Source organism: Cucurbita moschata, unplaced genomic scaffold, assembly GCF_002738365.1.
Source record: "Cucurbita moschata cultivar Rifu unplaced genomic scaffold, Cmos_1.0 Cmo_Scf00024, whole genome shotgun sequence".
Classification (NCBI taxonomy): domain Eukaryota; kingdom Viridiplantae; phylum Streptophyta; class Magnoliopsida; order Cucurbitales; family Cucurbitaceae; genus Cucurbita; species Cucurbita moschata.
In genome coordinates, this window is record NW_019268540.1 from 2,352,939 (window position 1) to 2,376,933 (window position 23,995).

At 36.7% G+C, this 23,995-nt stretch overlaps 4 protein-coding genes across 7 annotated transcripts in view; 3 read left to right on the forward strand and 1 right to left on the reverse strand.

The window, feature by feature from the left end:
- LOC111460839 (U1 small nuclear ribonucleoprotein C) overlaps window positions 1–3,360 on the forward strand; it is a 3,771-nt gene extending 411 nt beyond the window's left edge. Inside the window, exons 3-5 of the mRNA XM_023104167.1 lie at window positions 1,309–1,350; window positions 1,781–2,030; window positions 2,949–3,360. Coding sequence (XP_022959935.1) covers window positions 1,309–1,350; window positions 1,781–2,030; window positions 2,949–3,196 — 540 coding nt within the window. The 3' untranslated portion in view covers window positions 3,197–3,360. The remainder of the gene's footprint in view (window positions 1–1,308; window positions 1,351–1,780; window positions 2,031–2,948) is intronic.
- A 734-nt stretch (window positions 3,361–4,094) lies between these two features.
- On the reverse strand, window positions 4,095–6,374 carry LOC111460840. Of its 2 annotated transcripts, XM_023104169.1 has the most exons (3): window positions 6,020–6,374; window positions 4,470–4,755; window positions 4,095–4,312 (listed from the first exon to the last, which is right to left on the reverse strand). In XM_023104169.1, exons 1-2 carry the CDS (start codon window positions 6,302–6,304, stop codon window positions 4,495–4,497), a joined length of 546 nt encoding a protein of 181 aa, XP_022959937.1. In that variant the 5' UTR covers window positions 6,305–6,374; the 3' UTR covers window positions 4,095–4,312; window positions 4,470–4,494. The 2 variants fall into 2 exon arrangements, with proteins under 2 accessions (XP_022959937.1, XP_022959936.1); XM_023104168.1 differs by lacking the exon at window positions 4,095–4,312 and having other exon boundaries at window positions 4,357–4,755.
- Window positions 6,375–6,666: 292 nt separating this feature from the next.
- On the forward strand, window positions 6,667–15,710 carry LOC111461095 (protease Do-like 2, chloroplastic). The gene is made up of 21 exons (XM_023104575.1): window positions 6,667–7,007; window positions 7,492–7,668; window positions 7,931–7,981; window positions 8,613–8,686; window positions 8,834–8,897; window positions 9,260–9,304; window positions 9,985–10,092; window positions 10,353–10,430; window positions 10,554–10,620; window positions 10,701–10,759; window positions 11,008–11,107; window positions 11,196–11,275; window positions 11,524–11,580; window positions 12,265–12,368; window positions 12,465–12,552; window positions 12,642–12,727; window positions 12,835–12,859; window positions 12,976–13,047; window positions 13,517–13,567; window positions 15,012–15,072; window positions 15,158–15,710. Exons 1-21 carry the CDS (start codon window positions 6,801–6,803, stop codon window positions 15,400–15,402), a joined length of 1,899 nt encoding a protein of 632 aa, XP_022960343.1. The 5' UTR covers window positions 6,667–6,800; the 3' UTR covers window positions 15,403–15,710.
- An 840-nt stretch (window positions 15,711–16,550) lies between these two features.
- On the forward strand, window positions 16,551–22,370 carry LOC111460988 (glutathione reductase, chloroplastic). Of its 3 annotated transcripts, none has more exons than XM_023104402.1 (11): window positions 16,551–17,065; window positions 18,136–18,361; window positions 18,542–18,820; window positions 18,912–19,088; window positions 19,195–19,248; window positions 19,470–19,618; window positions 20,033–20,096; window positions 20,179–20,349; window positions 20,445–20,576; window positions 20,668–20,762; window positions 22,110–22,370. In XM_023104402.1, exons 1-10 carry the CDS (start codon window positions 16,692–16,694, stop codon window positions 20,707–20,709), a joined length of 1,668 nt encoding a protein of 555 aa, XP_022960170.1. In that variant the 5' UTR covers window positions 16,551–16,691; the 3' UTR covers window positions 20,710–20,762; window positions 22,110–22,370. The 3 variants fall into 3 exon arrangements, with proteins under 3 accessions (XP_022960170.1, XP_022960168.1, XP_022960169.1); XM_023104400.1 differs by having other exon boundaries at window positions 16,577–17,065; window positions 22,114–22,370; XM_023104401.1 differs by lacking the exons at window positions 20,668–20,762; window positions 22,110–22,370 and having other exon boundaries at window positions 16,577–17,065; window positions 20,061–20,096; window positions 20,445–20,569.
- Window positions 22,371–23,995: the final 1,625 nt, after the last annotated feature.

Below are 23,995 nucleotides of genomic sequence, written 5' to 3' on the forward strand. Positions count from 1 at the left end.
TTTTTTTTTTTTTTTTTTTTTTTTTTTTTTTTTTTTTTTTTTTTTTTTTTTTTTTTTTTTGTTGTTGTTGTTGTTGTTGTTGTTGATGCTGCAGTTCCCTTTCTTTACGATGAGGAATGTTTTTTGGATAATTAGTTGCTCGAAGGAATTGTAGGAAATTTTAGATTGATATGACTGTGACTGGTGTTGGGATTGGATCGAATGCTCATATTTGTTCTCGATGGATGTAGTTGACTGTTTGTAGTTTGTATTTTTTTTTTTTTTATATGAATCATGGAATTCAGTGTTCATGTTGTTGAGTATATGCAGATTGATTTGTGGTTATATGTGTGTTTAAATGAGATGCTACAAATTAGGGTTCCTTTTAGACTAGAAAGTACCAAACCTGAAACTGAAACTACAAATTACATGCCAACGTGAAAAAATGATCTAAAGGCTCTCAAACTTTTTGAAAACAAGTAATCGTGAAAAGCTTTAAAGAGAATCCTCCCAAAAGTTGTACGATTTTTATTAATTTGCTTTCCTCCAGTCTTATTTTAAGTTTATGATTTTGTTTGGACTAAATAACCTTAACCTTGGAACCACCATAAGTTGAACTAGTGGTAATTTAAGAGAGAGTTAGTATAAAATGGTGGTCACTTAGCTAGGAATTAAAATTCTACAAGTTTTCTTGGCAACCAAATGTCATTGGGTCAAGCAGTTGGTTGCCTCTTGACATTAGGATGGGTGTGCAAATGTGGGCTTTTATGCTCGAAGCATATTAAGGAAAGAAAAAATGACCCTTTAGTAATGGATTGACTCTTTGATCTTAAATCAAACCGAAGAAGATATTTCAAAAGCCCAGCTACATTAGAAGCTTGCACCATGTGTAGACTGATGTTTTTTTAAGCATGCCTAGTACAGAAAGGCTTTTGAAGTTTTGATCCTTCTTCTCATTCTCGCCGTTCTGGCTCAAAGGACTTGAACCGAATAGGGAAAGAAACCCAGCTGATGGTGACTTTTGGGGATGGTATGACTCGTGGACCACTCTTGTGACACATTGAATTGTGAGATTGCCAAAGAATCCCACGCCAAAACCCATAAAACTCTTGCTTTCAAATCAAACATGCCAAACCGTCTGGTTTCTTTCAAACTAAGATGGTTTGTGCAATCTTTAATGGTTTGTTTCAGTTGTACTTGATTCTTATGTTCTAGACACAGTAGTATTTAGTTCCTTAGCTTTTGCTGTTTGAGTTTTTTTTTTGGGGGGTGGGGGAGGGATTTATTAATGTCTTATATTGTTCATAATTTGTTTTTTTGGTATCTCAGCCATCTGTGAGGAAACAACACAATGCAGGCTACAAACATAAGGTATCTTAATCTTACCCACGTCTTCAAGCCAGTTTAGAAATTGAATTTTATAGAACTTTTATGGTTTTAAAAAACAAAACCACTTCCCGACTTAAAAATTAAAAGAACTTGGTTGGTTACTTGGTTATAGTTTAAGAAACTTGTAAATGTGAAAAGTTAGAGGTAAGATTTTATTGTTTCTTAGAGTTTGCTTTCTGTCTACTGAAATACGATAATGATTATGATTAACATCTTTATGTGTATTGTAATTGTAACTTGTTTATCTCTAAATAAAAGGATAAAGTTTAAAGAAATGTGGAAGTACTTCAATATCTTTCCATTCATCCATCCAAAACAAATTAAAAAAATAAAATAAAATAAAAAGAGGGTGTTTTCAAGGGGGGAAAAAAAACCAACAGATTTTAGTTCCTGATTTATTGATGCACTCCAGGCAAATGTGCGATCATACTATCAGCAATTTGAGGAGCAACAAACCCAAAGTTTAATTGACCAGAGGATCAAAGAACATCTCGGTCAAGCAGCAGCATTCCAGCAGGTTGGTGCAGCCTATAATCAGCATTTACTCGGTCAAAGACCTCGTCTTCCTGTACTACCTACTCCTGTAATGCCAGGAGGTGCCCCGGGATTAATGCCTGGAATTAGGCCTCCAGTTTTTCCAAGACCATTGCCTGGTGCTCCAGGTAAAGTTCACACTTCTGAGATTTTTTATTTTTTTTTAATGCATATCCCTTGGTCTTTGAGTGTTGTTTAACAATTTGCATTTTATACTAAATCCACCTTATTATTCACTTCGATAAGTAAAATCTGATAGTCAAAGTATTATACAGCTTGAATAGTGGAGATAATTCTTAGACCTGATAAATAAATTCCGAAGTCGAATTTGAGATCTTCAAAATTTGGCTAAATTATAAAAATAATATGGAACTTTGCTCCATGTTTGAAATATACCTCATTCTTTTAAAAATTGCATTATTACTCTTGATTTTAATAAATGTTTCAGTACTACCTCTAGGTTAGAAAATTCGTTAAAATGTTGGACCAAAAGTCAATGTGTCGAAACGTTGTTCTTTTAGACTAATCTAGGCAAGCGTCCTAGTCATCGTAACATCATTCTAGGCCATCACCATATCAGTTTTTTGTCTTACATTTTAATGAATTTCTACTCCAATTGTTGTTTTGAAACATCGGTAATATTGCAACCTTGGAAAGATTATGAATATTTTTTAACCCATTGGCAAATTTCAGGGGTCTTTTTTGTTTTTAATAATTTAGCCTTAAAATTATTTCTGTTGGTACAGAAATGATTTTTATTTCTTTCCTTTCAACAATCAATATATGAAATTTCATTATAATATGATCTGTGGAACTGGAAAATGATGAGAGCAATGTAGATTATCTAGCTGCTTCTTGAGGCTGCTTGATTCAACTATTCCTCAATTATTTTTATACCAAAAGTAAACCAAATCAACCAAATGGACTCATGACGGTCGCTGTTGTTGGTTCATTCATTTTGGTTTGCTCTCCCAGTCATTTATTGAATTGGATGTATCTAATGCAATAGGTATTGTTTGAACTCCTCTCCTCCTTTGTCAATGTAGGATATCTACCTAATCCTACAATGCCGCCTATGATGGCCCCGCCTGGAGCTCTTATGCCCGGCCAGGTGAATGTTCCATCCAGGCCACCTCCCCCAGCGCCAATTCCCGGGAGCACACCGCAACTGTCTTCAACCAACGGTGCACCATTGACTGCTCCGCAAACGTATCAAGCAAATCCAGCAGCACCAGGAAGCGGTGGGTATGATAGTTTCACCACTATGGCTCAACCTTCCGAGTCTAACCCTTAAAGCTTCATATTGTTGTGCTGTTTGTGTATGATATCCAAAGCTCTTCTAATTCAAACTGAGACAATTGTTCTTAAAATGCCTGAAAAGAAGTTTGGAGCCTGGAGGTTTTAATGTAGAGAAGTTCTTTTAGTAAGTGATGAGCAAAGGGAATTATTTTGGTGGTTGATTCCTTGCTACTTGAACCTTCATCCTTTATTTTACTTAAAAAGTTTAAATTTCCATGCATACATATCAAGCCTACGGCGACTAGAGAATGTGAAAGGTGCCTGGATCAAGCTTAGATTTTGATATTTGGTTGTACAATGAGTAAATATGTGGATGCCTGCATATTGAATTGTTAAGCTCATATTGCCTTCCCTTTTTCTTCCAGTGATTCACTCCAAACTTGCACGAGAAGAATATAGATTTGATGTTGAATCATTACTGTTTTCCTTTTTTCTAGTTAGGACCGACCCGAGTCTTCACTAGCGTTGGCAGGTCAGCAAAGCTTATTCAGGAGATGTTTTTTTATTTGTATTCACGTCTATATCATCTCTAGGATAAGTTTAGTAATGAACATAACGACCTTATTGTTCCTACTCCAAACTAAACTTGCACGAATAGCAAACCCTAACAGCACTCGCTCTTTATTTTCTGTCTTGTACATGTATAAGAAACAAACTTCCAATAAAGAAAGAATGGAATACAACCCATAGGTCAGAGGGAAGAGAGATCTTCTTCCCACGATGGTTAAGAAAAAATTGATTAGATAATAAGTGATGGAAGATATATTTAACTATAAGAACTAAATTCTAACTTTTTTTTAAATAAATTTGATCAAAAAACTTCTCCAATCCAAGTTTGTTGTTGTACTTACCGTCCCTAAGATTGGTGCTCTAATTCGAGGTTGTGCTAGCTTAACCATACCACAACTCATTAATCAAAATATCATAGATTCAATCCTCCTCAAAAGACTTAAAAAACCTACTCGAGTATCTTTGAAGGACCAAATAGATGCCTTAGCTAATAGTACTTACAAATTCTAGCTTTGCCTTCGAGCCACCACTTGAACGCATTTCTGAAAGTGCTATGCCTTTCAGAGCAAGAGTTGAGGTCTTGGAGCCAAACTTGCAGGATCTGGTTTAAGAACATCCATACTCAGTCACAGAAAGTTGCTTTGACATTGAAGAACGAAGAGTAATACAAGAATTGTTTGTCCATAAATATAGATCTGATCTGACAACAGATGAGCTACTCATAAGAAAGAAAAGTCAGAGATAAATTAGCAAGTTACTTTGAAAAATGAAGGGGATGAACAGTTAAGACAGCTCTATTCTTTGAGCAATTAAGTTCACTGCTGCATTGGCAGAAGAGAATGCACCATGAAAACTTTCCTTATATGAAATAGATTCCAATTCTCTTGCCATGTTCAATAAAATATCGGCTAGCTCTGTCCTCTTCTCTAACAAAGAATTGTAGTACGATTTTGCAGCAACCTTGCTTATCTCTACATTAGTTTCCTCTGGACAGTACTCTTCGTCCAGCCATTTGTGCAGGGTAACCCTAAGCCATTCTGATTCCTGAAAAATACCTAAACAGATTATTCATAAAGGAAAGATCTGAAAGATTATTGAAAAGAGCTAAGTAAGGCTGTAACTCAGATCTCTCAAACTTGTTCTTGCTACATGCTTTCTGCAAGATTGAAAAACTAAAGCATTTGGAAGAACTTTCAGAAGGTAAATACAAAGGTAGATTTAATTATGAAGTGAAAAAATTGAAAAACCAAGTAGATTTCAAGGATTTCCAATCTCATTCGCAATAACTATTGGAGAAGAATGATAAAAAACTGTCTTAGATCATGGAAACAAATGTAAAATAGTGGTATTCTCGACATGTTTGACTTTGGGGCCTGATATTATTGATACCAACTTGGAAAATCTTTCCCAGCTCACACATCAAAATTCATTTAAGATCTAGCGTAGAAGCGTTTTGTGAGATTCCACATCGGTTGGGGAAGAGAACGAAGCATTCTTTATAAGGTGTGGAAACCTCTCCCTAGCATATGCGTTTTAAAAACTTCGAGGGAAAACCCAAAAGGAAAAGCCCAAAGAAACAATATCTGCTGGCGGTGGGCTTGAGCTGTTACAAAAGGCACCGCGCTATGTGCCTGCAAGGAGGCTGAGTTTCGAAGGGGAGTGGATTGGTGGGGGTCCCACATCAATCAAAGAAGGAAACGAGTGTCAACGAGAACGTTGGGCTCCGAAGGGAGTGGACTGTGAGATTCCACATCGGTTAGAGAGGAGAACGAAACATTCTTTATAAGGGTATGAAAATCTCTCCCTAAGTAGAAGCGGTGTGCTTCTGTTTTGGCTGTTACACATTTTCTATTCTACTGAAAAAAAATTGTTCATCGGAAAAATGCATCAAAAGCCGTGCCCTTAACATACTCTGGTGACTGAACAAACTTGTGTGGTGGCTCTTGAAGATTCATTCTATGGCATCATAGATATAGTCATCAAATTCGGGCCAGTTTTAGAAACTAACTCCGATATCTTCACTAGCAGACTATATCCATGGCTTGGACAATAAGCCAATGCCCGAGACTGCGGGAGAACATTACACACCCCACTGAAATTTTTAGCAACACAAATTCTAGAGGAGAATGTCAAATTTCTGCTAAAATATCACATGGATAACAATGTCAACACACCACAGTCACCAGTTCTAAACATCGAAAATGTGCCATTATTACGAACAAAGCTAATCAACACGTTCAAGATTGCAAAACGAAGTTCCAAAACGGACCTAATCGAACAAAAAATCAATAAGACCGGAAAGCAATACCTCCAATGCCTTGGAAGGGACCGACCAAGCATCAGGAACCCTGAGGCTTTCAACCTGCTCTTCAGGATCGTCATCTTGATCACCATACGGTGGCCCGTAACGAATATAAGACCTCGGAGTTAATCGCTCCAGAACGACATTGCAAGGGAGAATCTGCGGAGAAGAAGCTCGGAAGTTCATGGCGCGCTTTCTAGAAGTGAATTGAACTTTAAAATCGGAGGAAAACGCAGAAGAATTGGTGATTGAAACGTGCCTACTAGATGGAACCAAAATCAGAGACTCCATTTTCGTTCTGTTTTCTGTGATTCTCCGAGATCCCAACCAGTTGATGGCAGGCGGGATGGAGATGTGTGGATAGAATTTTTAAGTTGTGTTGTTATTATTATATATGTATATATATATTAATATGTGTATACATACATACATACATACATATATATATATATATATATATTAATATGTGTTTAAAAAACTAAGTTAAATTTTGAAAATAAATAAATAAATAAAAACACACTAAAGGCTAAATTTGTAATTTAGCATTTTAACTAAACATTCAAACTATGGGCTTATGGCCCAATTAAATGGGCCGAAGTCATCGCCATGAAGCCCAATTGTTGGGTCAAAACTAGTCAGCGAGGCGCCAAAATTCGGCCGGGCTTTACCTAATCCAAAAATCTTCGTTCAAAGGATAAGGAAATTCTCCGGCACTGACTCACCGTCTCCGACAACATTTCTATGGAATAAATCATCTCCAAGTTCTTTAATTCTCAAGCTCCGAGTAATGGCTGCAGCGATGGCCAGCAGCTGCTTCTCCGTCTTCAGTTCCACCATCAATTTCCGCTCCTCCTTTCCCTCCCGGAGCCTCCCGCCAACGCCACTCCGATCAACTGCTTTGCTCACTTCTACAGCTACTGCTGACCGGAAAATCGCTTCTGGCTCTAAACGTCGCTCCTCTTCCGCCTCTTCATCTTTCAACTTCGATGATGAGGTACTTTGTTGGCTGAATGCTTCTTGCTGTATCCACTTCAGTGTCGTTATTGTTCTGAGTCTTACTTTTTGACATGTTTACGTTACTTTAGTGGAGAATTTTGAGTTGATTGAACCGTAAAATAGGCATTGTGCATCAAGAGATTCGAGACTTGGTCGAGCTTGTGAACTTGCAGTGTTGTTGTCTCGTTGTGGAGTCTTCAAAACATTTAAAAACTTGGTCATCGTGTCTATCTCGTTCCCATTTGTTGCAGGAATATCTCACGTAATCATAGCTTTCTTTTCATTATTCGTTGAAGTATTCAAGGCCTGATGCTTTTTGTTGTATCCGCTTCAGTGCCGACTTGATTGAATATTAAGTGAACAGATTCATTTGTTTAATGTTAACTGACTGGGGAGACCATCGGATGGAAGCAAGTGATTTACTATTTTTATTGCATTCCTCTTCTAACATATTTTTGGTAAATGTGGGTCACCAACTGAAGGGGGAATCTGCTCTACGTGATCCATTTCTTCGAAAATCAAAAGATGGCATATCACTGCTACGTCAGAGTGAAAATAATGCTCAAAGAAATCCAGGCCGACTGCAGACAGCAGCTTATAAATCATTTGGCATGCAGGGGAAGGATAGAAAGGAGTTGGTTAACGCAGTCGAGGAGAAGGTATGATCAGTGGCTGTGGCACTTGGTGTTTGACTTGTATTTTGATGCTAATAGAAATAGGTCAATAACTTCATCAAATTATTCAATTAGGATTCGATTTTATGTTTCTATCTTCATAAGAGAGAGTGAAAATGATCCTTTTCCAGTATTATTTTAGCATTTCTGCAAGTGATCATGACTTCTATTCTTAAACTAAAGTTAGGATTACTCCAAAGGATTTATTTCTTACGTCTCAAATCCTGTGGATGCTTGGAAATGTCAGGGTGAACCAGGGAATCTCCAAGATGCTGCTTTCCTCAATGCTGTTGTGAAGGTAATATAAACTAAAAGCTTAAGCTTACTATTCAGATCAACTGCCTCAAGCAATAACAGTGACTGGGTATCATTTCCATTTTACAATTACCTTCAAGTTTCTGCATTCATCTGCATGTGAAGTTTGATAAACAAGTCCCTTTTGGAATTATGATTAGTTATTTCCTTTTAGGATTCAATTATTTTTTCACTTATCTTACATGACCTATCAGGACTAGCCAAAATTACTCAACTTCCTCATGACAAGTGGGATTCTATTGGATTACCTTTTTGCATAGTGATACAGTGAAAAATGTTCTAGATCAAGTGATAAAAGTCATTTACAAGTTTCAAGGCACCAATACCTTTGTGCCTTTTTGTACTTCAAGATATGGTATTGGCTAGAGATGGGTTTCTTTTCTTTTACTTCAATATATAAATATTGTCGTTTAAAAGGAAAAGGAAGAAACAATGTACAAAAGGTGAAGATGATGCCTGAGCTATTTGCAGATTGTATGAGCTGGTTCTCATTTTTGCTGAAATGCATATAACATTATCCCTCTTGATCTCATTTTTCCAGACGTACTGAGTATATATATATACCGTACACTATTCATGAGATTTTCTTCTTGCTTCTCTGATTTATTGTTTAGGTGTATTGTACCCATACTGCTCCAGATTATTCTCTACCATGGCAGAAACAAAGGCAGTATACAAGTACTGGGAGGTGTGTACTAAACTTGGAATATGTTGAATTTCAGTTTCACACTTTCAGTCTTGGGGCATATCATTTATATTGTCCGGTTAATTTTACCAACCAATTATTGAGCTTTTCGTTGACTTAGTTTTTATTTTCCTTTTCTCTGTTATGCAGCGCTTTTATGATTGGTGATGGTAAACTCTTGACAAATGCACATTGTGTAGAACATGATACTCAGGTAATGTACTGAGACAATTGGGCCTCCATTTATGCGATAATATTTATTTCCCCATTTAAGCTTTTCATTTATTTATTTTTAATTGAGAAAGGATGCATGTCATCTTCTCTTTTTTTACATGCTTTCCTCCACATGAAATTTCTCCAAAAAAAAAAAAAAAAAAAATCTATAAGAGGTATGTTATTGTTACTTTATTGTTTCCAATGCTGGTCTTAGCATCCTTTTAATCCGATATTTCCAAGATACTACTTTTCTTTTGCTAAATAATTGTAGCTACAATGTATTGATGTCAACACATTTTTATTTACTATTTTGCATGTTTTTTCTTTTTTTTTCTTTTTGGTCCCTATGTCCGGTTGCAGGTTAAAGTAAAGAAAAGGGGAGATGATACCAAGTATGTGGCTAAGGTATTGTTGGTGGAGAAGCTTGATTTCCTTTCTTAAGTTCTTGATAGATATCCTGTTGTTATCTTGTTCTGTTGAAGAATTCTCTTTCTGTTATTTACCATAAATTGTGAAGGCAGTTTAGGTTGCTAAAGGAAGAAATAAAAGAAAAATCCTTCCCACTAATTTCTATGCAAGTTGCATGGAGTTGTTAGTTTCCTTCTAGTGGACGTCAGGTCCTGAAAAATTCAACATGGTTCCTTTTAAAACCACTTCTTTTGTAAGCATTAAAACCAAGCCTGCTATTGCATTGTAGGTCTATAACTGTAAAACTTTCTTCCCCTTCTTAAAGTAGATTTTCCTACAAAGTCCTTTTTTCTTTCTTTATTCTTTTTGGTGGGAAGGATCTGACTTTATGTCGATAATTTCATCCCTTGATGTTTATGTGAAGGTTCTGACTATATCAATGAAAGTTTCTGTAGCTTCTTTTTGCATATTAGTGAAAGTAATAATACTTTCTTTTGTATAATAAACTATATATTCTCAAGTAAATGAAAAATATATTCTGAATTTGATGCTCGTGTCATTAGAAACTCTCATGGATTACCAATTGTTTGAGTCAGGTGTTTAGGTTGAAGCTGTGTAATTATTGATTTTTGCAAAAATCTTTGGGCTTACCATCCTCTTAGTGATGTTATACACAGGTTTTAGCCAGAGGAGTTGATTGTGATATAGCTTTACTTTCAGTTGAAAATGAGAACTTTTGGAAAGGAGCTGAACCACTAAAGCTTGGGAATTTGCCTTGCCTTCAGGTTCATACTTGGCTCTTTGATTGAGTGATTGATTCCAGTTTATGGCATTTTTGATATCATTGCTACTACTACATCTGGCAACCCTTGACCTCCTAAGTTCTAAATTTTCTTCATCTTTCAAATGTTTTTTCTTTCTTGATAGCTATACCTTCTATCCAAATATGAAGATCGTTTAGTTAGAAATCATCTACATTATTTTGCTTTATGTACATCCTATAGGCTTATATCTTTCGCTCAATTCTTGCTCCATCTCTCGGCAGGATGCTGTGACTGTTGTGGGGTATCCCCTTGGAGGAGACACTATATCAGTGACTAGGGGAGTTGTGTCACGTATAGAGGTGGGTACCCCTTGTCCGATTCTTACTACTTAACTGTTCATTTGTCACGTTGCTTCTTTCATGGTTATATTTCTGGATGTTATTAGAAAATATACCATGGATCTTAGAAATTCATTTCATCAGGTTACGTCCTATGCTCATGGGTCATCAGATTTGTTAGGCATTCAAATTGATGCTGCAATAAATCCTGGTCAGTAGATTGTACTTTTTAGTCTTAAAAAATTAATCCTGCTTATGAGGTATTTACTGCTTCTTCTTGCTAGATTTTAGGTAATAGTGGTGGTCCTGCATTTAACGACCATGGCGAATGCATTGGAGTGGCATTTCAGGTAGATCTTTTAGGTTCTTTTTATTTATTCACTCTATGAACAGACATTTTTGTCCTAAATGTTAAAACCTATTCTTTACCATCTGCATTTTATTGGATAAGTTGTACGGTACATGACTGATTTTCTGTCAAGTTGACTTTATTTATAAACTATAATTTTACTTTGTTTTCTTGTTCAGAAAATTCCTGCTATTCTTATGCAACAATATTTTCTTTATCTACGGTTTCTTTACAAGAAATTTCCTTTAGGTTTACAGGTCTGACGATGTTGAGAACATTGGATATGTTATTCCGACTACAGTGGTATCTCATTTTCTAAATGACTATGAGAGGAATGGGAAATATACTGGTGAGGCTTCTTAACTTTTTGATACATATAATCGTATTTTTAGTGCAATGCCTCAATCTGCATGTACCTAAACATTTAAAAATTTCAGGCTTTCCTTCCCTTGGAGTTTTGTTGCAGAAGTTGGAAAATCCAGCATTACGTGCTTGTTTGAGAATGAAATCAAATGAGGTCTGTCTTTTCTGAAAATATGCTTGCATATAGGCTAGAGAAATTTCTGTTTTTTGGATATATTTGTGAGGAAGTTACTTTTAATCATGTATCTTCTATATAGAATGGATGCATACTGTCAGCAAATATGGTTTTAGGTTTGCTTTAAGTTGTCTCTTGTTTCCATTGTTGGTGCTTGATGCCCTTATATTTTTCAAGTGATAACTCCTTTCCTACTGCCTTTCTGACCTGATATCATCGTCAATTAGGGTGTATTGGTTCGAAGAGTAGAGCCCACATCTGATGCTAATAAGGTCCTAAAAGAGGTATGCATAACATTATCTGGAGGTTATTGTATAAGAATGTTCTTTTACTTGCTTAAATTCATGGATAACCACACGTCGCATGTGGAAATCCAATTGTTCACTGGTAATTAAGCTTTATGTCTCGTGTTTGGTGGAAAATTAATAGAATAAAAGGACCTCAGCGTGTGAAATTCAACTTCGTTGCTTCCGTCATGAAGGATTTTTGCATTTGAATGTCTGTCCATCGTGGAGGACCCTTGAAATGAATTCTGATGCAAATTCCTTGACAATATCTACAACCAGAAATATTATCATGACAATTTTAAAATAGCTTTCAGCCACAATTTGTGACTCGATTAACTATATGTACTTGAAGAGATTGAATAGTCCACTAGAAAAAAAAAACTACGTTCTAATAAGAGGGCATTTGAGATATGGCTTTTAAAGTCCGCGAGTTTGACATTTCTAGTTGAGCCTTTGTCGAGTTCAAAATCACAAACCATAATTAATAGCAAAACCATTATCACTTTTGGAACACTTAAACTACCTACTATGGAGTTCAAAATCACAAACCGAATATAGGCTTTTGAAATCTAATCTCAGCACAAACCAAGTACACACTGCACAACTTAGGTTTCTCAGCCCTTAGATTTACGAACTGAAATTTAAAGTTGAGGAAATTGATGGTGGTTATTTTGTTTTCAGGGAGATGTAATTGTTAGCTTCAATGATATTAAAGTTGGATGCGAAGGAACAGTACCTTTCCGGACAAATGAGCGCATAGCATTTCGTTACCTTATTAGTCAAAAGTAAAGTACTCGAATCCTTTGCTATAGATGTGGAAAACATGACTTTGCTGTAGTTATAAATTAATTTGAGTCATTAATTAATTACATTGTTTACAGATTCGCTGGCGATGTTGCAGAGCTTGGTATTATTAGATCAGGAGAGCATATCAAAGCTAAAGTCATTCTCAATCCTCGCGTGCACTTGGTACGCTCAGAGTCGATGCCCATGGAGTTCATTTGATTTAGTTTGTAAATTCATTGTTCTGATTGGTTTTGTCATGCATTTAACTCAAGGTTCCCTTTCACGTTGATGGTGGTCAGCCCTCTTATCTAATAATTGCTGGTTTGGTGTTTACTCCACTCTCTGAACCTCTAATAGAGTATGCTGTAATTTAGTTCTTGCTCTTGAATTGCGTTCTTTTCTCGCAACACATTTACATTTTCCATGCATATACTAATTCAAGATATTTTATTTCTTTTTCTACAGCGAGGAATGTGAAGATTCTATTGGGGTAGGTTACTTGGATGAGACTTTTTGAGTCAGAAATGCAGAAGTCAAAGCTGTTTCCATTACTTTTTTCATAGTTTGACGTTTGACGTTTTATTTTTCGTCTTCTCCTTTGATTAGTTGAAACTACTAGCGAAGGCACGCTATTCCTCAGCAAGTTTCGAAGGGGAACAAATAGTGATCCTGTCGCAGGTAAGTTACAACTTTGATTTTAACCACAAACATCTAATGTTGAGGATCGTTGGGAATGAGTCTAGATATTATGTTTCTTTGTTTCAGATTCATGGTATAAAAGTCTGTAGATGTTAGTCGATAGATTTATTTTCCAAAACGCGTAATTATGCTACATTATTTTTTGATAAATATACTATCTTAAGTTAAACTCATTTCATTTTTGTCAAATTAAAACATGTATAACGTAATATATTTAGAAATTATAATCCTGTTCTAACCACAAGCATCAAAATCGTTGAGATAATGCATGTCTAATTTATGGATCTTGCATTATCTTCCAAAACACCTCATCTTCCAGTGTAAACTTCATTTCCTTGCTTTCATTTTAGTGAGGACAAAATAAATCACATCAAATTGGTTTTTATCTCAGGAAGTTAATTATTTCCCGTTTCCTTTTAAATCTTAATCGACATCTTTTCACGCTCAGGTCCTGGCAAATGAAGTGAACATTGGATACGAGGATATGGGGAATCAGCAGGTAGTTTACTTGAATCATTAAACTCTAGATTGATCGTGATTTTATTCTTAGAATTTAATTTTGTTTACTGATTTTTATTTTTTTTAGCTTTTCATAAATATAGTTGAAAATTGAAATCTAAGCCAAAAATTTCAAAAATTAAAATTTAAAAACAAAATCGTTATTGCCAACTTTAGTATTAACTCATCTGCTTATAAGGTATAATACACTTTTGACCGAGAGGTCAGAGGTACAAACTTAATCGTTATTGTCAATTTTAGCATTAACTCATCTACTTATAAGGTATAATATACTCTTGACAAGAGGTCAAATGGACGAACTTAATTGTTAATTGCGAATTTTAGCATTAACTCGTCTACTTATAAGGTATATACTCTTGACCAAGAGGTCAGAGGTACGAACTTAATCGTTATTGTCAACCTTAGCATTAACTCATCTACTTATAAGGTATAATACACTCTTGACCAAGAGGTCAGAGGTACAAACTTAATCGTTATTGTCAATTTTAGCATTTACTCATCTACTTATAAGGTATAATATACTCTTGACCAAGAGGTCAAATGGACAAACTTAATTGTTAATTGCGAATTTTAGCATTAACTCATCTACTTATAAGGTATAATATACTCTTGACAAGAGGTCAAATGGACGAACTTAATTGTTAATTGCGAATTTTAGCATTAACTCGTCTACTTATAAGGTATATACTCTTGACCAAGAGGTCAGAGGTACGAACTTAATCGTTATTGTCAACCTTAGCATTAACTCATCTACTTATAAGGTATAATACACTCTTGACCAAGAGGTCAGAGGTACAAACTTAATCGTTATTGTCAATTTTAGCATTTACTCATCTACTTATAAGGTATAATATACTCTTGACCAAGAGGTCAAATGGACAAACTTAATTGTTAATTGCGAATTTTAGCATTAACTCATCTACTTATAAGGTATAATATACTCTTGACAAGAGGTCAAATGGACGAACTTAATTGTTAATTGCGAATTTTAGCATTAACTCGTCTACTTATAAGGTATATACTCTTGACCAAGAGGTCAGAGGTACGAACTTAATCGTTATTGTCAACCTTAGCATTAACTCATCTACTTATAAGGTATAATACACTCTTGACCAAGAGGTCAGAGGTACAAACTTAATCGTTATTGTCAATTTTAGCATTTACTCATCTACTTATAAGGTATAATATACTCTTGACCAAGAGGTCAAATGGACAAACTTAATTGTTAATTGCGAATTTTAGCATTAACTCATCTACTTATAAGGTATATACTCTTGACCAAGAGGTCAGAGGTATGAACTTAATCGCTATTGCTAACTTTAGCATTAACTCATCTACTTATAAGGTATATACTCTTGATCAAGAGGCAGAGGTACAAATCCCCGTAGAAATATTCATAAACGATGTATATGACATTACTGCAGGTTGTAAAGCTGAATGGGACTCAAATCAGAAATATTCATCACTTGGCACACCTTGTTGACAGTAAGTTAGTGTAATCTCAGTCCTCAGCCTTATTTTTTTCCTCAACTTCACCATTTTTCAATGATGGTCTGTGACATTTCTTCAGCCTGCAAGGACAAATACTTGGTTTTCGAATTCGACGAGAACTACATTGCCGTTCTTGAGAGGGAATCTGCTATTGCAGCTTCATCTTGTATACTCAAAGATTACGGTATTCCATCCGAAAGGTCCTCGGATCTTTTGGAGCCATACGTTGATATATCAGGAGACGACAAAGGAACTAATCAAAACTACGGTGATAGTCCAATCTCCAATTCAGAAATAGGTTTCGAGGGACTTCTTTGGGCATAGTCACACAAAACATTGCTACTTGATCTAAAAATTTACCCTGCAGATATGATTTCACTATCTGCTTGCTTAGATGTTGCAGGCCATGGGAGTTGGCTCGACCGCAGTCTTCCGAGTCCTTAATGCAGGTTTTTCCATTGTACTCTCCTTGTATTTATATGCATTGCAATTTGTTTTGCTATTGAATCAGGGGAGCAAAAAGTTTTGCAGAATATAAGGCTGGAATCAGCCGTTGAAGCCATTGTAGCATTGTAGCATTGATGTAAAAGACTAATATTAGTCGAGTAAAACGCATCATTCTTTTCTATTTAGAGCCCTTTGGACCTACATATTCTTAAGTCACTCGTATAATTCGTTCGAATGATGAGTTTACGTTTATTTCAATGAATCCTCTTTTGAATAGACGAATCACTAAGACGACATTATACATAATGTATAACAGTTGAGTATAGTCATGATTTACGAGGACTTATTAAGGAAAAATTAGTTGATACATGCATAAAAGACTACCCAATTTATTGATTAACTCATGTACAATATCTAAACTAAGATATTAAGGAAAATAGTATATTTTGTACATAGGCATTCGAACAATATGGACTAATAACACGAATGACCAAATTTAGATGTGTGTTTTTGAAATATGACAACCCTACTTCTTTTTAGAAAAAAAAAAAAAAAAGAATTGAATAGAATTTATTTGTAACGGTCCAGATTTACCGTTAGTAGATATTGTCCTCTTTAGGTTTTTTCTTTCGGGCTTTCCCTAAGGCTTTAATACACATCTGCTAGGGAAAGGTTTCTACACTCTTGTAAAGGGTGTGTTTCGTTTTCATTTCCAACAAATGTGGGATATCACAATTTACGCTTAACTGCGGAGTTTTTATGGGATTCGGTGCATTAGTGTTGGTATGATCGCAGCTTTTATAAGGGTGTGGGTCATTATGTCATCAAATTATTAAAACAAAAAAATCAACCGTGTTTAGTGACTCTATTTCTATCTTTATTGATGAGCCTATTAGTATTGTAAAATAAAAAGAGTGTAAAATATACATATTATTGAACTATTTAAAAAATAATAATAATAATAATAAAAATCTTACACTATCCCTCTCGCAGCCGCACATCTACGTCCTTTTGTCTTTTTCCCACTTTTCCTTCTTCTTCATATATTCCTCTCTACTTTTAGCCCAGGCCGGCCATCGGCATCGCTTTTCCTTTCTTCTCTTCCTATCTCCCTCTCCGTTGAATCGCACCGCCGCGCCGTCACGCGCTCCGTTGAGACAAAAAAAATGGCCGCTTCTCTCTCTTCCTCCCAAACTCTTCACACCCTTCTCTGCAAAAACCTCCACGTTTCTCTCTCCTCTTCATTTGTCTCAATTCCCAAGCCTTTACCCTCTCTTCCCCACTGCCACCGTTTCCTTCCTCTGACCCACTTCACCAATAATCGCTTCCACTGCCACCGCCGTAGCTTCGTAGTCCGGGCCGACTCTAACAATGGCGTCGAAGGTGTTCGACCTTATGATTTTGACCTCTTTACTATCGGTGCGGGCAGTGGCGGTGTGAGAGCTTCCCGTTTTGCTGCTAATTTTGGTGCCTCAGTGGCGGTTTGTGAGCTTCCTTTCTCAACCATATCGTCGGATACCGCTGGAGGTGTTGGTGGGACGTAAGTTTGAAATTTCTTTTTAATTTGATCCTATGCAATTTGAGCATATCTGAATTGAATTGAGGTGTTTTCAATGTATACTGGCTGTATGAAAGAAATGTTTTGAAGGGTAGCTTCGATTTAGGAGCCCCAAGGAAAGTTTTCACAAGTTTGAATCATTAGGTGAGGTTAATAAGGAAAATGTAAGGACCCATATCCACAGCTAGCAGATATTGTCCTCTTTGGGCTTTCCTTTTCGGGCTTCCCTTCAAGGCTTTAAAACGTGTCTGCTAGGGGAAGGTTTCCACATCCCTATAAAGGATGATTTGTTCTCCTTCCCAACCAATGTGGGACATCACAGAAAACGCTCGATGTCTTCAGGGTATCAAACTGGACGAGTGCTTGGACTTTTAAATAAGAATTTAGGAATTGGTCGCTCATGGCTATTGCCCTTTATGTTTATCAAAAACTACATGGTTTTAGTACATTCTGGGGTTGTGGAGGTTTGCTGGATAGTCTTGCTGCTCTTCCAGGCAGTTCTGTGTGTGAGAGAGAGATAGAGGTGTGTGTTTTTTAAAGAATATTACCTTACAAACATGGGGTTGAGGATTGGAACCTACAGCTGTTGGGAGGAGATGGCTTAATTATTAAGTTAAGCTGTGTTTGCCCGTTGAATTGAAGCGCTGGTTCGGTATTAATTCCTTGTCCTTGGTTGTTTTTGTCTTGGGATATCTCATTACCATGCCTAGTAGATTCACTAAAGATGGAGAACATAGTACTTATTTTTTTCGTACCCTAAAGAGGGAGAACGGAGAGGTTAAGGAGCGAAATGCTAAATCGTTTAGTTAAATGTTTATCAATTACATATTAGAAGTATTTAATTAGTTCGTCCATCTTTTGAAGCATTATATATTTCATTACTTTTTATATAGAAAAGACGATTAATAAGAATACCAAACGTTATGGACGAAGCATGTACTTAGTCTCTATTTTATAGAAAATGACATGTCATATTGTCCGTGTGATGGTGTGTTTTTAAAATTGAATGTCTTTCAGCTCCTATGTGCGTTATCTTACGATTAGATTGCCAGGTGTGTTATTCGTGGATGTGTACCAAAAAAGCTACTTGTATATGCATCAAAATATGCACATGAATTTGAAGAGAGTCATGGCTTTGGATGGAAATATGACACCGAACCAAAGCATGACTTTAGCACCTTGATTGCTAACAAGAACGCTGAATTAAATCGACTAACTGGTATCTACAAAAATGTTCTGAAAAATGCTGGTGTCACATTGATGGAAGGCCGTGGAAAGGTGGGGCGACACTGCGAATTCATGATTTTTGCATTAAATGTTATCGTTCTACTTTTCGAACACTCTGTTTTAGCTCATAAAATTTTGAAATGTTCAAGACATTATTCAGCTCATATAGTTTTGTATTTTAGACTTGTTATTCAATTGTTAATTGCATACGTTTCAACAAAATGTCTACAGATTGTGGATGAACACACTGTTGATGTAGATGGAAAGCTTTATTCAGCTAAGCACATTCTAGTGTCAGTTGGGGGGCGCCCTTTCATTCCCGACATTCCTGGCAGTGAGTATGCCATAGATTCTGATGCTGCCCTTGAATTGCCATCCAAACCCGAGAAGATTGCCATAGTTGGAGGTGGATATATTGCTTTAGAGTTTGCTGGCATCTTTAATGGTTTGAAAAGTGAAGTTCATGTATTTATACGACAGAGTAAAGTGCTAAGAGGCTTTGATGAAGAGGTGAAATATTGAAGATGGTTCTATTCTTGCTCGCTCGTCAATTATCGTTCACTTCAAAGCTCTCATGTTTATTTTTCATTTCTTGTTCTAGATTAGAGATTTTATTGGAGAACAGATGTCTCTAAGAGGAATTGAGTTCCATACAGAGGAGTTACCACAAGCTATCCTCAAATCAGCAGATGGGTCATTATCTCTGAAGACTAACAAAGGAACGGTCGATGGCTTTTCACATGTTATGTTTGCAACAGGGCGCAGGCCTAATACAAAGGTACAATATCACGATATTGATAAGAGTAGATACGTCCTCGAGGCATGCTTGAATATTGCCATTAATTTTTCGTTAACCACCTTATTAATGCTACTCATACTTGCAGAATTTGGGGTTGGAGGAAGTCGGAGTAAAAATGACCAAAAACGGAGCAATTGAGGTAGCGACTCTGGTTTGCTTATTGTTTATTTCCTTCGGTTAAATCTGTTATGAGCCTTTTTGTAACGGCCCAGATCCACCGCTAGATGTTGTCCTCTTTGGGCTTCTCCTCAAGGGTTTAAAACGCGTCTACTAGGGGAAGGTTTCCACACCCTTATAAAGGGTGGTTTGTTCTCCTCCCCAACCAACGTGGGACATCACACTTTTTTTCTGTCTTTTCAGGTTGATGAATACTCACGTACATCAGTTCCTTCAATTTGGGCTATTGGAGATGTTACAGATCGAATCAACCTGACTCCTGTTGCTTTAATGGAGGGAGGAGCATTAGCTAAAACTATATTTCAGAATGAGCCTACAAAACCAAATTATAGGTAACTATCTTGTGATGATTTGTTAGTAAGTGGTTTTCCGTGATCTCGAGAACTCTCTGGAATGTTGTCTTTACTGCTCGATATGATCTTATCTTCGACTGTTTCTTCGTATGGAAAACATGATATGAAGTAATTGGAAGTAATTGAGAGGCGGGCGGATTTGTAGGAAGGGAACGTGAATAATTATGATTATTATTTTTTTTTTTTTGGATATCACGAGTGTTCTAGTTAGCTTGTGCTCACCTCGACTAAACTCATGACCCCGAACACAAATGCAAGTGGAAAGGCGGAATTTTAAGGGGAAGAGTGTTTCTTTTAAGAAAGCTAATAAAAGCACTTTCTCTTATCTATAATATTTTTTGGTCTATCTTTTTGTTGGTAATATTTTCTTCAACGTCTTTACTCTTTACGTAGTGCTGTTCCTTGTGCTGTTTTCTCTCAGCCGCCAATTGGAACTGTCGGTCTTACTGAAGAGCAGGTAAGAAGAGATTTCGTGTTTAAAATATTGGTGTCGATATGCTTTAAGTCGGGTTGTTAACATTTCAATAATTGCAATGTAGGCCATACAAAAGCACGGTGATGTCGACATCTACACAGCCAACTTTCGGCCCTTAAAGGCTACACTCTCCGGGCTCCCTGACCGAGTTTTTATGAAGCTCGTAGTCTGTGCAAAGACGAATAAAGTTTTAGGAATACACATGTGTGGTGATGATTCACCAGAAATTTTGCAGGTAACACGCCCCTATACATCAGCATGCTTTATCTCTCTCTCTTTTACCGATATTGATTCCGAAGCTTATGGTGCGTGTTCGGTGCTAATGGACAGGGGTTTGCAGTGGCTGTGAAAGCTGGTCTGACCAAGGCAGACTTCGATGCAACGGTGGGTATTCATCCTACAGCTGCTGAAGAATTTGTCACAATGCGGACTCCTACAAGGAAGATTTGGAAAAGTCCCGAGGTTTGTTGAGAATGACGAGCCTGCGTTGATTAACCATATCGCGTTTTTTGTTATCTTGAACTACTAATATCATTTGGGCTACATCTGTTAGGAAAAGACGGATTCTGAGGCTATAGCTGCAGCAGGGGTGTAGCACGATGCGAAGTTAATTGATTTGTTATACGAACGCGTAGTCAGTCCTTTCAGGTACCTGCTATCTCGACCCATATACCATCTTTTTGAGTTCTCTACGAGCGTGATGTAGCTTTCATTGAGTTCTTATGATTTGAAAAGTTAGAATTTGAACTATTTGGGAGGATTTTATCAAACCATAGAGACTAATTCTAATCTTTAAAACCGTAGGGACTAAATTATAACTTTCTAAGGTTGGTTCATGTATCAGTATCTTTATCATTCATTAATCTCGTTGAGTTCATTATCAATTAAATAGCTCATAAAAACGACCATCTCAGAATTCAAAAACACCCTTCATCTTATGTTCCATCACGTATGTACAATCAGAGATCTTCGAAACTTCCAAGGATTCTCCCAAGTTCTATCTTTTTCCTGCCACCTAGTTTGAGCCACGAGCGACCCCGCCCTTAGCCTTAGCCTTAGCCTTAGGAAGTTAAGAGAATGTAGATTGACATATGAGTCCAACGACGACTGTGTGCATGCTAGAATCGATGTTCGGGTTAGAATGATAAACCTGGAGTCACAAAATCTGATGCAGAAGAGTGAGGAGGTTCAAGTCCTCTACCCCCTCCTAACTTTTATCTCCCAGTTTATTAAATGCTCGGCAGGGAATAGGAATACATACTTTCTCGGGAGGATAGTTGGGTTGGCTATAGGCCTCTTGTAACCGTCCAGGTCCACAGACACGTTTTAAAACCTTGAGGAGAAGTCTAGAAGGGAAAGTTCAAAGAGGACAATATCTACTAGTGGTGGGCTTGGGCTTGGGCTGTTACAAATAGTATCATATCTAGATACCGAGTGGTGTGCCAGCGAGGACGTTGTGCTCCCAAGAGGGGTGGATTGTGAGATCTCACATTAGTTGGAGAGGAGAACGAAGCTTCCTTATAAGAATGTGGAAACCTCTCTCTAACAAACTCATTTTAAAACCGTGAAACTGAAGGCAATATGTAACGGGCCAAAACAAACAATATCTGCTAGTGGTGGGCTTAGGATGTTACACCTATTTGCTCCAAATTTCCTTGGCTTTATTTTTCATCTCCCGTGAAACCTAGTTTAGTGGCTTCCATCTTACCTGATCGATGCAATCCCTTATTCTCTCTCTCGTACCCCAATCGTTCTTGTTGTTTCCTTCACCATTTACTATTGTTGCTCGAAAGCATTCGCCAACAAGCCCTGATATATTCCCCCACCATATCAGAAACATAGGTAAGGTCAGAAAAAGTTCTTAACACTCTAGAGGTTTGAACGACCGCATTCGTTAGTAACGATCAAAACTTCTTTTAACTATTTCTGTGATCATAATGCCGCAAGAAATGTGTGTGTGTGAACCTGAAGATATTGATATTTTGTTGTTGATAGAGAGTTCAGCAGCTCAGTTTTGGATTTATGGCGAGGATATTAATGAGAAGAAAGAGAGAGGCCCCGGAAACACTGGTAGTACTGAGACGCTGTAACTTTGGGAGGACACCAATTCCAAAGATAGCAGCTTGAAGAACGATGAATTGAGTATCTTGTAAATTATGCTTTGAGCAGCATTGATGGGATTTCTCAATTTCTGATTCTCTGTTTTCCTCCAAAATTTTAATAAATTTAATATTTTTCCACCGAATTTGTGGTTAATTCTCGTGTCGGGTGGTGTCGGGTGGTTTTTTCTGCTCCTTGAACCATTTTCTCAAGGAGGAAGTATCGTACGAGGACAAAGATGTCATTTTTGCGAAGAGCTCAACATCAACGAGAAATTGGCTCCACTCTCCTTTACTAAAAGCCAGGACCAATACGGGATGACTCGAATGGACAGATAGAACAAAACTGGACGTTTGATTGAATTGTAATGGTATACCACAACAAGAAGGTGCTTATGTCCCGATCATGGGGCTTTACAGGGGGAGTAGCGAAGTCAGGATGGCTTGGTAAGCAAGCAACCTATTATTTCTAGGACGAAGTCGAGCCACTAATGGAGTGGCAAAGGTCGAAGGAGACATACTATACGTAGGGGTAAGGCACTCCATTCTTCATTCGAGGAATGTTTTCAAGGATCCAATATGACCACCTACGAGTCTAGCTTCGGGGAATGAAATTCTAAAATTCTAAAATTCTTTTAACTTAGATCATGGAAAGATCAATATTTTAATATATTATTTAGTCATTTATCCAATAAAAAAGTCGATTAAACAAATTTCGAAAATTCAAGCCGCAACAACCGCTTAAGCACCGAAATTTCTGAATTTTAGTGAAATCATAAGCCCAATATTGTCGGGCATTGGGCCCTCGAAATAAGCCCAAAACTACAATTAGATTGATGGGCCCAAGTCCACTTCAGCCATTAAGCCCAATATTGTCGGGAAATGGGCCCTCGAAATAAGCCCAAAACTACAATTAGATGGATGGGCCCAAGTCCACTTCAGCCTTTAAGCCCAATATTGTCGGGCATTGGGCCCTCGAAATAAGCCCAAAACTACAATTAGATTGATGGGCCCAAGTCCACTTCAGCCATTAAGTTCCATATTTTAGGGAGAGATTTCTTCATCTAATTATTGATTTTTTTTTTTTTTTTTGTGAACAAAATATGTTAATTCTTAATATCTTAATATAGTACATAAACATGTTATTCTCTAGCATTATTATAAAGTACGTGTACTATGATATATGAAAATAATAAGTTTAAATACTTGGGGCATATCTATACATGTGTTCCTAGTATAAATGTAGAATAGGTCATATCTATACATGGTAAAATAATATGTTGATAACATGTATCCGGGAGAATCTACTAATTTACTATTACAATGGACATGGATAAAAGAGAATCTACTGATTTTCTGGTTTGTGAAGCCCGATAATTCTCATTATACACACCTATAATGATCAAGACCCACCATGTAATCGTCATTGTTCACATCTATAAATATATGAGATCGTGACCCATATAGGTTATAGTGTCAGTCAACTTTAATAGAGAAAAATTTAGGATGGAAGCTAATTTAGAAATTAAATTATTACTTTTATAAGTGTTTTGGGATTATTTAATGCGAAAAATAAATATAATTTTAAAAAAGTTTGTAGAGGGGTAAAATGGTAATTTCAGTGATAAAAATGACAAAAGAAAAACAAAGGTTGGTGGTAATCACAAAACGGGACGGCGAAGCCAATATTGTAGACCTAAAAGACACGTGTGGGGCCATGGAACAGTCATCGGGACACGTCAGATATAGTAAAAAAAAAAAAAAAAAAAAAATCCAAAATAA

What these genes read in the sequence shown, in the direction of transcription:
- LOC111460988 (XM_023104402.1), top strand. Translation starts at nt 16,692, where the DNA reads ATGGCCGCTTCTCTCTCTTCCTCCCAAACTCTTCACACCCTTCTCTGC. An exon ending in TAAGAGGCTTTGATGAAGAG is followed by an intron (nt 18,821 to 18,911) that starts GTGAAATATTGA and finishes TTCTTGTTCTAG; the next exon opens with ATTAGAGATTTTATTGGAGA. An exon ending in GGCGCAGGCCTAATACAAAG is followed by an intron (nt 19,089 to 19,194) that starts GTACAATATCAC and finishes TCATACTTGCAG; the next exon opens with AATTTGGGGTTGGAGGAAGT.
- LOC111461095 (XM_023104575.1), top strand. Translation starts at nt 6,801, where the DNA reads ATGGCTGCAGCGATGGCCAGCAGCTGCTTCTCCGTCTTCAGTTCCACC. An exon ending in TGAGAATGAAATCAAATGAG is followed by an intron (nt 11,276 to 11,523) that starts GTCTGTCTTTTC and finishes ATCGTCAATTAG; the next exon opens with GGTGTATTGGTTCGAAGAGT. An exon ending in AATGTGAAGATTCTATTGGG is followed by an intron (nt 12,860 to 12,975) that starts GTAGGTTACTTG and finishes TCCTTTGATTAG; the next exon opens with TTGAAACTACTAGCGAAGGC.
- LOC111460840 (XM_023104169.1), bottom strand. Translation starts at nt 6,304, where the DNA reads ATGGAGTCTCTGATTTTGGTTCCATCTAGTAGGCACGTTTCAATCACC. An exon ending in TCCCTTCCAAGGCATTGGAG is followed by an intron (nt 4,756 to 6,019) that starts GTATTGCTTTCC and finishes GGTATTTTTCAG; the next exon opens with GAATCAGAATGGCTTAGGGT.